Source organism: Limanda limanda, chromosome 9 (genome assembly GCF_963576545.1).
Source record: "Limanda limanda chromosome 9, fLimLim1.1, whole genome shotgun sequence".
Lineage (NCBI taxonomy): Eukaryota > Metazoa > Chordata > Actinopteri > Pleuronectiformes > Pleuronectidae > Limanda > Limanda limanda.
Genome location: NC_083644.1, coordinates 21,112,571 through 21,126,008, shown reverse-complemented (window position 1 = coordinate 21,126,008; position 13,438 = coordinate 21,112,571). Strand labels below are relative to the sequence as shown.

Sequence of the window (13,438 nt, the reverse complement as noted above, 5' to 3'; positions counted from 1 at the left end):
TGGACACCACTGCACTGGGGTTGTAGCGCTGCCTCTGAAGCCATGTGATAGGTTTGGGTCCACTTCCTGGTTGGCAGCATGGCCGTGTCAGAGCAAGTCACAAGAGCTAAAAGTAACTCAGACGATGGATGTGGTTGTATTGCACTGGAACTACTGTACCAAAACATCTGTCAGAGTGAAACTCATGACTTGGAATTATCCACCGAAAGACAAAAGTATAGAGTGATATAAATTATATATGAGTTAACTGTTATAGGCTATACTTAAAATTATGAAGCTAATGAAGTAATTCACTTGATAATGTCCCTGCACTGTTGTGTCTCTGCATGCAGTGACCGCGAAAACAGAAACACCTGTACCATGCAAACCATGAGGTATTCTAGTCTATTTTTAAATTATCAGTTTTAGTTTTTTGTGTTTTTTGTTGCCTGCATGTTGTCTCAAACCCGGCTTCAAGTTTCTTTGCTGTATCTTTTTGTGACGTGAAATTAAACTCCTTCATATTGCTGTAACTGGAATTGAGCTCATAGAGTGTATACCTCCACCAACAGTCCGCTCAAACAACAAAGACAAAAACACAACTTCCTTGGTGGAGGTAATTGGGAGTTTGTTTTGGGTTCATTTTTTTTTTACAGAGAAACAAATAATCAAAACAAACTATAGATTTAAAAATGACCGTATAATTTAATTACTATCCTTCTGCTGTTGTACAATGTAAAAACCGCCCGATTTGCAATAGTAGTAATTGTCAGCTGTCATGTTGGATTGAATTACAATGTTGTTTCTTGTTTTTCTGTCCACTGTTTTTATCTACTATAGCCTGTGGGTATACAGTGTGTCTGACTGATACCAACAAGTAAAAACAAAAAAAACACAGGCACATGAAGAGTTGGGGAATAGAAATAGATACAGATTTCACTTTCCAGTTCCTTTGCTATCTGGCACCTTACACGTCAGACCTTTATAAGGACATCATAAAACCCCCTGCCACCTTCCTCACAATAAACTTTGCCCAACTAATGGGCGGTCCCCTCTCACTGAAGCAGGTTACACCAGGTAACTGAATGAGATCTCTTGAGTTTATCATTGACATCTGATCCGGATTCCTAGGCTACCATGCACTCAGGAGTTATGAGTGAGCTTGTGAGTTTAACGCCCTGCCTCGCCCACTACCTTTTCACTGGCTTTGTGTCTGTGCTTTGGCAGGACTTCCTGGTTAGTTTCTAGTGAAAAGCTGCCAGGCCTAGACCAGCCCTCCAAACTTCAGTTTTATCAGTCACGTGCCCTCTTCCTGCTTCACTCCCAATACGACCAATCAGGTTTCCTTTTCACAACTGGCAGCAGTGAGTCACTTGGCCATGGCACTTGTTCCAAATCCACTTTTCCAAGGAACTGCTACCCCCTCCCCATTTTTTTTTTATCTTGCAATATCCTCTTGGGTGCCACTTTGAATGTTCTTAAGTGATTTGCTTGTAGCAGGAATAAAGGTATGGACTGGCTTGTCGTCATAGAGGCCAGTTGAGATAGTCAGTAAAACAAGGCCATGATAGGAAAAAGAGAAATGATTAAAAAAAAGAGGCAGGGAAGTGCAGACAAGAGCAAAGAGCCAACCAAATCCTTCAACCTGCCGTCTCATATAAATACTTTACAGTTGTTTATAGTCCTGGCCTTACTTTAATAGTAACAGTTGTGGTTGAAATATATGAAGTAGTGTGTATAATTAGAAGTAACGTACAATAGAATTGAACTCTTGTAAAAGCAATAAGATAATAACCTGCTCTGTATTTCAGTGCTAAAAGGTGGCTCATCTGTGCTCTATTTACATTTATTGTTCAAGGGATCTGTTATTCTGTTGTGTGTGTTCTATTTCTCCTTTTAAAGTTGGATTACTCAGTAGCTTTGAATTGTATTTGAATTGCAGATTTTATGATTCAATGACTCTTTGCAAAAGACTAGTAACTGAAAGTTTGGAATAAAAAGGAGAACGAAGGGGATGATTTGTCTTCAAATTCAGTCGAGTTGAACCGAAAAGCACAGTGCAGTATCCACTGGAATTACTGATTTTAATAATTTCTCCATTTTCTGGACTTGATGCTTTCCTTGAGTTTTGTGAAACCTGAAATTGTTGCCACAGCTTTTAAAAAGTAAAAGTAAACATTCATTTTCTCATCTATCTAAGAAACATCTGAGGTTGCACAGGGTTAACAGTTTGTTCCTTTGTATTTAGGAATGACTGGTATGTGTCAGCCAAAGACAGCTACTTTGAGAGTGGAAATTCTGCAGGCTTTCCGTAGATGATACACATTGGGCAAAATAAAACTGCTTTTACTAGTTGCAACCACTGCCTGGTGTCAACGTGTTTGTCTGTGAATGACAGGCAAACTGGGTGTGACCAACTTGGCATAGATATTAAGAACACATGCACCACAGCACAGTCAACTGAAAAAACAGCGGAAAGGCAGACGGTCGTTGGTTGTTTCGTCCCTGAAACGTAATTTTGATATCTATCCTTGCTGATTGTCGATATAGTGGAAGCGCTAGAGGGACGTTACGGAAGATATGGAGGTGATCGGGGCGAGGATGGGATGGGTGGATCCTGCGTTAGAGCGGCTGTTTGACTTGCAAAGCAGGCGTGGGTGCTCCAGGACCGGTCATTGAGAGAAGGCCCTTCCCTGGAAGTGGAGCGCGTGCAGGGGAACAGACAGTTACTGCGCTGCCTTGTGCCGGGCTGCGGGCCTTGTCACCCATAGGCATGAATTAGTGATAAGGAATGTTTCAAGCCATGAGGAGGTGTCAGGATCAGGTTGGTGGCACTGTTTCCTCTTTCTTAGTGCTCTTTGTGGGTTATTTGGGGACAGGTGACTCCTGCATACAGAGCAGTCCCTCCATGCTTTGTTGGCACTGAATCAAGTGTGTGTGTGTGTGTGTGTGTGTGTGTGTGTGTGTGTGTGTGTGTGTGTGTGTGTGTGTGTGTGTGTGTGTGTGTGTGTGTGTGTGTGTGTGTGTGTGTGTGTGTGTGTGTGTGTGTGTGTGTGTGTGTGTGTGTGTGTGTGTGTGTTTTATCTCCTCTCTGCTCAGCGTCTTTACCTCACAAAGCCGTGACCCAGGGTCATCTGTGTATGTCCTAGGGATAACGCAATACACAAGCTTGCAACAATGCCCGGTCTGGTGCTGTGTGTGTGTGTGTGTGTGTGTGTGTGTGGAGAGGAGGTTGGCTCGGGTCTGGATGGGCTCAGAGATCTGTTTCCACCTGTGAAGGACGTGACCGACAGCCGTGCAGTTGCCCTTTCTCTCGCTCTTTCTGCCATCTCCAATGCACTCAGTTCTCTCCCCCCCCCTGTGTCGCACCTCTTTGTCTTTGCCCTCCCCTCTCTCAGCATATTCAGATGAGGAGCTGGATAATAAAATTAGCTCATGCCATGTCTGACTCTCCTTTTTCATCTGAGCTCTATGAAAGACATTGGGAGTGTTTGCAGTGACTTAGTGGTCAGCTTCCCATCGAAATAGAATTTAATTCAGGGAGATGTACAGTTAGAAGCAAGACTTTTTTTTTTTTTTTTTTACCCTTAGTCAAACAAAAAAGTAGTTTTTAGATATTACCTGCTTTATTTGAATGTTCAAACTTTTAGTTGAATGATCCTGTTGCCATTTTGAAGCTTTGCCTAAATTAAGAATAATTATGGATCCATTTAGGTGATCATGGGCTGCCTCTCAGAGGTCTTTACCCGTCACAAATGTTGCCAGATCTCAAGGTGTGGAGACTTATAGGCGTTGCTTTGAACAAGGGAGAACATAACATAACAGTGGAGAGAAAAGGAGAGGTGAACGCAGGTGAGCCGGTGTGGAAGAAGACAGGCAGCCAGGTTGAGCAGGTTAGATTGCCTGGTGTAGTGCACAAACATACCAGGAGGGCTGGTCTGAAGGAATGTCATTTGTATGACCCGCTCATGTAGGGCAGCAAACTGAACGCATCCTCAATCACCACCATGCCTAACTCCACCCTTAACCTCACCCCCCGCTGGGCATTCCTGGCAGATGGAGAAGGGGAGGGGAGGGGGGGGGGGATGGCCTATATGTGTTGAGTTTGCGTGTATGTGAACTTCGCGCATTCTTGATGTCTCTGTGATGCCACGGTATTTGCCTGTGTGTGAGTGTGTTAATAGAGAAATCGAGGATGGCCAAACTCCCCCCCGACTGCGCAGGCTTCAGTCGATGATTTTAATCTCCCCCCCACACGTGAGGCAGGGGACAGCCTTTCCTGAAACTTGGCACACAGTACAGGGTGGGGTAACCAGCTCAGACCGGATTGACAACCTCCCTTTTTAATACTGTTCCCTCGCAGCTTGTTGCGTGTCCTCTTCCTCCTCCCATGGAGTTTTTCCACAGGGTCTGCTCTGGCAGCCCCCCTCCCTCGCTCGCTCCCTCCCCCCTTTTCCTCCACCTCCCTCTCGTCCCTCCCTGCCTCTCCACTAACAGAGTGCACAAGCTGCACAGCCCAGCTCCCAGCATGCACTCTGATCCCCACTGCCCTCTGCCTATCTGTCCTCCACGACCTCTCACTTGCTTCCTTGCACGGGTGCATGCACACACACCTATAGAAGTAGGCATGTAAGGAAACATGCACCCAGCCACCTGCACATACACACATAAACATCACCATCTTCATTAAGTAATTCACACGCTCTACTGCAGCCGGTAGCAAGCCTGGCCATATTCCACACTTTCTTCCTTGCCATTAGAAACTAAATGATTGCACACTTTCGATGTTGTACAGCCTGTTTTGCCAGTAGATTTGCTTTAAATCAATTGTAAGCAGATTGATACTCACTCGGCTTTTGGGTCCAGCAAAAGGGAGTGAAATGTTTATATTGTCGGTTTGGGATGGTTTAATATTTTGGCTCGTTACGTGAGCTACTGCTTTCAAAACAGATTTATCCATCATTCAACATATGCGGTAAATGTCAAGCATTCATTGTGTTGACTTAATTATATATTTTTTGTGTGTATAAAAACACATCACAGTGAGTAATGTTGATATTGGTGGCATAGATATAAAAACACATTATCACAGAAGCTACGATATTGCTAAGATATTAATGTATAAAGTATCATCTCGGGTTTAATGCAGAGACTGTACAAGTCAGTGCAGTTTACTTTAGGACTTGTAAACACACAAATGTGAATTGTAATTGAATTGTGTCACCATTGTAAGCACATTAACGCTCTGTACGTAAATAGAACAGAACCCCCTTAATGTCATTAGGAACACCTGTGTTTACCTCCTATTTCCTGTCACAATGGCTGCTGTGTGAGAGGTCTATAGTGTTTATGTTAACGTATTCATGCCGTCTCCAGTGTGGTTGCAGACTGACAGATGTCACATAGTCTATAAACATGCTAATTGCCAAACCCGTGCTAATTGCTACATAACCTTATATGACCCAACTTTGTCGTAGAGTGTACTTATGTTTACATTGCAGACTCCCTGTATGCTGTGAACTGTGAGGAACTAAGCTCTTCTTATTCTTACATTTTTAATTTTCAAGAATTGGAGAAGATTTGTTTTCGTCTGATGACGTTGCCTTCAGGGGGAAACGGACAATATTTTGGGGCTTCTGTTGTGGACAGTGGATATCCGGGCCAAGACTCTGTCTTCTGTTTGCTGTACAATGTTTCCAGTCCAACAAGTCGAACATTTCTCCACACAAGACACAAACAGCCATACTTTTTCTCTGAGTTTGAGGTCCAGATGACATGTTGGCTAATCTTTTTTCACTCCTATCTGCAAATGAATGCATTTTGGTGTAGATTTGTCACTTTGGGGAATAAATGAATCAATGTTCCTCTGTCTCTCTGCTGCAGACATTTTGACATGTGACAGTTGGAAAAGCACTGGGGTAAATAATGACGTTAATAACTGTCACTTTTGAATAGAGCATTGTTAATGTCATCCTGAGCACCTGTCAAAATGTCTGCTTTGAAAAGACCCATATCCACTAGTGGTGGGGGAAAAAATCGATTCTGTTCAGTATCACGGTATTTTGCGCCCGCGATACTATCGATACTGTAGCACAAAGTATTGCAATTTTTTAATTTTTTTTTTACAATTATATATGTAACAGCCCCTGGCTGGCAAAGCATGACGAGGAGAGTTTGAGAGTTTAAAAGATACCTAGTGTGTATGCGGAAAGGATGTTCTCCACTGCGGGAGATATAGTAGCAGCCCAGAGGAGCACTTTAACATATGAGCATGTTGACCAACTCCTTTTTCTGAACAAAAATGCCAATATTCCCAAATGAATTTAACATTTTGTGTCATGACCTTGCAGCCAACTGGACTGGACTCTAGTAGTACACATTTGTTTATTTTTCTCAATTTGATTGAAGCTCTAGGTTACTCTTATTTATATGATTATTCTCAGGTTTATGTTACTCTATTATGTCTGCTTTATGTTACTGTATTGTATTTAAATAATTGTAAGTTATGTGCTGGAAGCTCAGCATTCATGTGAGAGGTCTCCTATTCAGAAAATAATTACAAAGGTCCTGTGTCCTGAAGGTTCAAGGACAAAGTTTTTGCACTACCCTTTCTTAGTTTTTGCACTTAAGTTAATGTGTAGAAGTAATGCCTTTGAATAATATGGGGGACATGAATCGCAATATATCGCAGAATCTAATCGCAATACTTGCAGTATCGCAATATATCGCAGAATCGCAATACAATTGAATCGTAGCCCAAATATTGCAATACTATTGAATCGTCACATTTTTGCCAATTCCCACCCATAGTATCCACATAATGTCATGATGTGATTCTAAAACAGTTTTCCTTTCTCTTTCTCTGGCATCCAATCCCTCTATCCAAACTCTTTCCCACCTCAGACAGGCAGACGCACAGACGGCAGGACGGATACACGGGTGGGGGCTGTGCTAGGCGGCTCGGCGGCAGGCTGGTGGAAGATGTCGTCAGGAGCTGGTGGGAGGGGCGGAAGGCAGCTCAGGGGGACAGCAAGCGCCGGGGGCGGAGGAGGGCGAGGAGGGCCGGGGGAGGCGGAGGAAGGCCCCGTGGGGATCCCTTTCCCCGAGCACAGCGCCGACATCCTGGGCAGCCTGAACAAGCAGCGGCTCACCGGCCTGCTGTGCGACGTGCTCCTGGTCACTCAGGATCAGGAGTTCCCTGCACACCGCTCCGTCCTGGCCTCCTGCAGCCCGTACTTCCACAAGCTCTTCACTTCAGGCGCCGCTGCCGACCAACAAAACATCTACAACATCGACTTTGTGCCAGCGGAGGCTCTGGGAGCGTTGCTGGACTTTGCCTACACAGCCACATTGACAGTCAGCCACAGCAGCGTGGCGGACATCCTTGCCGCTGCTCGCCTCCTGGAGATCTCACCTGTCCAGGACGTCTGCACTCACCTGCTGGACACCAAAGTGCTCTCCCCGCCGGTACAAGATCACTATTGAACTAGAAGTGACATGTGGTGAATTTGAAGTCAAATTTTGAAAGGACAGTTTAACTGCTCTGCCTTTTGTGGGTTGGTGACTCAAAAAGCAAGTGTTGAATATAAAAACACAGACCATATAGGAAACCAGCACAATTCATATATTGTAGACCTGTAATAATCTATTCAAAATTGTTTTCATGATTTAGCCACTTATAGAATGGGTTATCTGGTCATCAATAAATCCCCTCATTACTCATCATAGTCAGCGAAGTCAAACTTGCATCACAGCCTTTGTCAGTCTCCCTCACTATGCCAAACACACGCCCACAGACCTGTGGTTAGTACAACACTTACTCATTCTGAGCTAATAGTTTGTGTGGAAGGACAGCATGTGCTTTCACAGACTAGAGACACAGCATACAGCAGCTCCACTTGTACATGATCAAGTATAGCTGCGGTATGTTGTGTCTGAATACTTACTGCTTTACGTAATCCAAACTTGTAACATTGCAGTTTGTGGACACATATTTCCAATTTTCGAATGTAACATTTAGCACAAGTTTACTTTGATTAAAAAAGCCCAAAACACTTTGTAAAAGTTGTTAAATTGCTTAGCCAATTAGCTTTTATTTTCTGACTGCAAATGCATGTACCCACAAGCATACTTAGCCTGTGCATGTACATGCGATCTTTTCATGCTGACAGTCATTACATTTGTAAATATAGGTATTTCCTGTTTTGTGTTTTACTTTTTACTTGTGCTTTGCTATTGTACTTTTATCTCTTTTCCTTGCACACAATTATATGAACTTACATTTTTCTCTCGCTCACTTTCTTTGTTTCCCATCGTCTCTCACTAGGCGGGCAATGAGCAACGAGATGAGGATGAAAATAAGGAGGGAAAGGGCAGAGGGGGCAAGGAGCAGGGGAACCGGGTTCAGGCCCGGGAGTACCTGGAGTACTTCCAGAGAGGGGCGCACTGGAGCAGCAGCTGCAGCACGCCGGAGCTCAGGGACCTGCCTACACACCTGCACTTTAACCACGGCAATGGCCCTAGCAACGGGGCTCCTGGTGGCCCTGGTGAGTACTTCTCCCCCCTGGCACTCGCATTGGCCCAGGCCCCAACGCAGGAGCTAGAAGAAGAGGATGACGATGACGAGGAAGATGAGGACGGGGAGGCAGTGCAGGGGAATGGAGCGAGCCTGGGGTCGGCTTACTACCCACCATCCCAGAATGGGCACCTCTACCTCCCACCTGACTCGAGGCTGGGGCAGGAGACCGAAGTGGAGGACAGTGGTAGGGAGGAAATGGCGAGGGAGAGAGGTTCAGCCAGCGCCCTCCTGCAGCAGATGATGGACTCCATCGAGAGGCAAAAGGAGCGCGCAACAACTGGGGAGGACCTGGGAGATGGGGACGACCCAGACATGGAATTTTACTTGAATTATTTTAACAGCACACAGCATGAGGATCCATCTTCTGCTGCTGTGACACATGGTGTGCCGCCACCCTGGTTATCACGGGGCAGTACTGGCCAAGACAGAGGAGGAGGAGGAGAGAGGGTTGTTGGAGAGAGAGGCAGCGGGGGTGGAGGAGGTGGAGGAGAGAGGAAGATGCGCTCTAAGGCCTTCCAGAAGTGCCCCATATGCTCCAAGGTCATTCAAGGAGCAGGCAAGCTACCCCGCCATATCCGAACGCACACGGGAGAGAAACCCTATGAATGCGCCATCTGCAAAGTGCGCTTTACCAGGTAAGCCTAATTAAGGAAGTGACTTCCCGATGTCACATGTACTAATAGTCTTGGACTTGGCACCAGAGACAAACTGCCCAGCAGTGGGGAAACACCACAAAGCCAAGAGGAGGAGTATTAGCATTAACCAACTTAGCTTCGTATTAAGGAGGCAATGCAGTTTGTAAATCTAAATATTTACCATGACCGTGGACTGACATGAGTCCTACCCAGGTGTTATTACAATGTCACATTGTGGCTAAATGCTCATCCGAATGGCGAGCAGCATATCCCAGCTCTGAGAGGGGGGTCAGGTGGTTATAAAGGTCTGTTTTATGATGACAGCCTTCATAGCAAAGTCCTGGAATTTCAGCACAGGGGTCCTATAAAAGAAGGCTGTGCCATGGTAGTTATCTAGTGGATGGTTGCTATAAAGTGCCGTGCTCTGATACAGAGGGGGATCACAAGCCCTTAGTGGTGCTACGGTTATGTGCACCAATGCAGTAATTTGAACTTTTGATCTCTGGTTATGTTGATTATTGCCCATGGCAGAGTAGTTACACCACCCCCTCCTCTCTCTCTCTCTCTCTATCGCTCTCTCTCTCACTCTCTTTCACTCCTTTACCTCTCTAATGAAAGCTGCCATGTGCCGCTCAGATAAATGTGGCCAGTCTAAGGAACTGGACTTCCACTTGGTTTCCCCGTATTCAGTACACGTGTCTTTTCCTTGAAATCATTCTTGTAATGAAATAATCAGAAGACTCGTGTTGGAAATAAATGCAGTGGGCTAGTAATACCCAGAACCTCAGCTGGCATGACGGGTAGGGAAGACCAGTCTGAATTTGCCTTCAAGCTAAATTCGACCGGCAGTGGGAAGGGGGTATTGTAATCTTAATCCTGTTTGATCAGGGTTAAGAGTGTGCCTCGCATGGTAATAAATCACTCCTGTCCTTTAAATAATTCACCTCTGTCAGTGTGCCACTTTGTTCCAAGGCTCCAGCCTGTGTGTGTGTGTTTCTCTTCACCCATATACAAATTTCTTTGTTAATTTCTATATTTGGGACATGGTTTGTTTGGACCTTAAAGGGTGCAGTGGGTTTAGTTGTTTGCTTGCTTGTATGACAGCTAATCCAATTACATGGACAGTGTATTTGTGGGTCTTTGTATGTTCAAACGGAGTTGTTGTATCCACGCTTATTTATTTGGAAGCCCTCTGCCCTGGATGCAGAAGGGTTAGACAATTTAAGAGCTCGGGAGCTAGAGAGATAGTAAGGGCTAAAGGGGGGAGGGAGGGACAAGAGTCAGATAAAGACCAAGGCAGCCTGATAAAGTTTAGTGGACATTCTATCAGGGCAAAGTAAAAATTGTTTCAGGAAGTAATGAGATGACTGACGTTAGATTAAGAGCAGCCAAGTCATTGTTTGCTCTTTGTGGAATTGTTGTAGAACTCATACATTTTTAGAAGGTAATTATTTCATATCAGCAATTTGATTTGAGTGACACAAAATTCTTATTCAAAACTCAATGGCTTGTGGCAGTACAACTAAAAAGTTACTTCATTCAAGTGGCAGCAGGAAGCCTTTGGACCCCACTTTATATATTTCAGTGCTTTGTCAAGCTACGTTCAGCTGTAGAGGACAGTCAAGTGTTCATTGTCTATTATAGTTTCAAATCGTATCACTGTTGCAAAGTTGACGACTGCTGTCTACACTACTCACTGAAGCAGAGAAGTTTGGAAACATGGCTTGTGACCTTTTACTTTGAAATATCCAGGGAGCATTGTGGTAAATACATGCAAAAAACTGAGATGTTTGGAAATTACTTGCTATGCAAAGTATAAAACACTTACTGTCAGAAACAGTTCCAACTCATCGATAAAGGAAAAAAAACCTGCTTTTACTTTGCATTGTTGCTATTTCTTGTTTAATATTATTTCTTGTAACTAAGTAACAAACTGTAGAGTAGACAACCTGCTTCCTGGTATCACCAGCAACAATTGCTCAGTGTATGTGAATGGTCTGTTGGTATGGACAGAGATTATTTCTAATATGAAGCTAAACCGCTCATCAGGATGGAGACTTTCAAAAATATTTATATAATGTATTGGTCAGGCTTCCCCTTGCAGAAATCTATTGGATCACAAAAACCTATTAAGAAAATAAAACCACCCACAATATATTAAGATGACTGCAGGTACATGTAAGAATTAATAATCTATATTGAGTGATCTATATGTATTTTTTTAGGTGATATGACTTGAAGTCTGGTTAATTACTGACACTGAAATGAAAACTTGAAGCCAGCTTTGTGTTCTAAATGATTTTAATTTGTTGTGAGCCAATCCTCTAGTTTATTAAAAAGTTTAAAACTCTTGTGTTCTGATCCAGATTCTGATTTTGTTTATTTGTCTCCCTCTCAGGCAGGACAAGCTCAAGGTTCATATGAGGAAGCATACAGGAGAGAAGCCTTACCTGTGTACGCAATGTGGAGCCGCCTTTGCTCACAACTACGACCTGAAGAACCACATGCGTGTACACACAGGCCTGCGCCCCTATCAGTGCTCAAGCTGCTTTAAGACTTTTGTGCGCTCCGATCACCTGCACCGCCACCTCAAGAAGGACGGCTGCAACGGCATCCCCTCTCGTCGAGGTCGAAAGCCCCGGATGAGGGAGCCAGGGCACCTTGAGTCCCCGTTGGGTCTGCTGAGCCCCGGCTCCGACACAGGGCCTGCGCCTCGTACCATCAGGGGACGGCGGCGTTCAGAGGCAACCTCGGCGGCGGAGATGGAGGGGGTAGCTGGAGCTCATGCACACAGTCCTCAGCTGCAGGAGCTGGCTGGGGAGGCTGGGCCCTGAGACTGCAGGGGCATCAAGGACACTGCTGGATACCATAGTCACTCTGCACTGCCTGTGAGACAGGCCAGTGAACAGAGGAGAAAAAAGACGCAAAGACAGACTTAAAAAAAAACAATTTAACAACTAACTATTCCTCTATAAACCAAATCAGGGTGTCACAAAAATCTAATCTTTATATTTCTTTCTCCTTTTACTTTAGAAAAGAGTAGACTTGCAAGCACTTGAGTCCGTGTATCTGTTAAAGAGCAAAGAACGCTTCACATCATACACCCATGACGTCCACTTTCTGGGCCATTTCCTTCTTTATAATATAAGGGGTTTTATACATTGGCATATGGGCTTAGGCAAATGTATAATAGATACGAAGAAACTCTGAACAACTATGCAGTTGATTTAGATTTTTATTGGTTTTGTCCTCACAGCCTTCAAGCTCTAAGCAAGGTGTCTGTCAAGCACCTTCTGGCTGCTGTACGGGTGAAGCGAGGACAAATCCTCCCGGTGAAAACAACTCTTTTTCTATTCTTTTGCAGGTCTGAAATGTACAGTTACCATAGAAACAACATTGCCACAATATGGCATATGCAAGGAAAACTCACCACAGGTTTGATGCAACAGTTTTCTCTCTCTAAATGTTCCAGAAAGACTCAGACGAGGGTTTGATTGAAGTGTTACTTACTCTATAAAATGCATTTTAAGAATCTAAGGTTTGTCTTATTGAAAAACAAATTGACCTTGAGTCGAATCCATGTTAATGGGGACTCGTCAATTGCAGGACTAGGGAAAATGAGGGGTGGAGGGATTGTGTTTTAAAAGCACTACCATCGTCAATGTGTCTGTTGGCTTGACTACATGGCCTCTTGTTCCTCACAATTCTGCAATTTCAGCATTTCTGTTTTCCCTTTTTGATTTTGTCTTAATTTTTTTTTTGGTCGTTCCTTTTTGTTGACTGCTTCGGGTACTTGACACTTTATAATTGTATACATGTATATACAGCAGGTGGTAAATATGACATTGGTCCTTTCTTAATGCTGAGGTGTACTTACCAATCGGGTTTTTTTCCTCTTAGGCTTGATGTCATATTTCTCAAAGAGTGAAGCTTGCGGGTGAACGGAAAAAAAAACTGTATGAATGTTTGATGAAACAAAAAAAACATAAGTCACCCATTTGTCCTAATCACTTGACATGTATAGTTCCTGCCCAAAGGATGAGGAGGTCGATCGAATGAATGTGCTTAACTGCAGTTTTTCGGAATCTGTCCTTGTGTGACAAGGCGCGGGTAGCATTTAACCAACCGCAGGTTAAAAGAAATGGCAGGGAGCCCAAGTGAGAGAGTGACAAAGAATACAAAGAAGAAGAGATAGATGAGCACCTTTTTTTTCTATGTTTGCACAGCTTTACTAAAGATATCCAAC

At 44.1% G+C, this 13,438-nt stretch overlaps 1 protein-coding gene across 1 annotated transcript; it reads left to right on the top strand.

Annotated features, from left to right (window-relative positions):
- The first annotated feature begins 3,734 nt into the window (after window positions 1-3,734).
- On the top strand, window positions 3,735-13,185 carry zbtb7a (zinc finger and BTB domain containing 7a). Its single transcript, XM_061078903.1, has 4 exons — window positions 3,735-3,872; window positions 6,883-7,446; window positions 8,306-9,192; window positions 11,591-13,185. The coding sequence occupies exons 1-4, from the start codon at window positions 3,735-3,737 to the stop codon at window positions 12,024-12,026; spliced, it is 2,025 nt and encodes a 674-aa protein (XP_060934886.1). The 3' UTR covers window positions 12,027-13,185.
- Window positions 13,186-13,438: the final 253 nt, after the last annotated feature.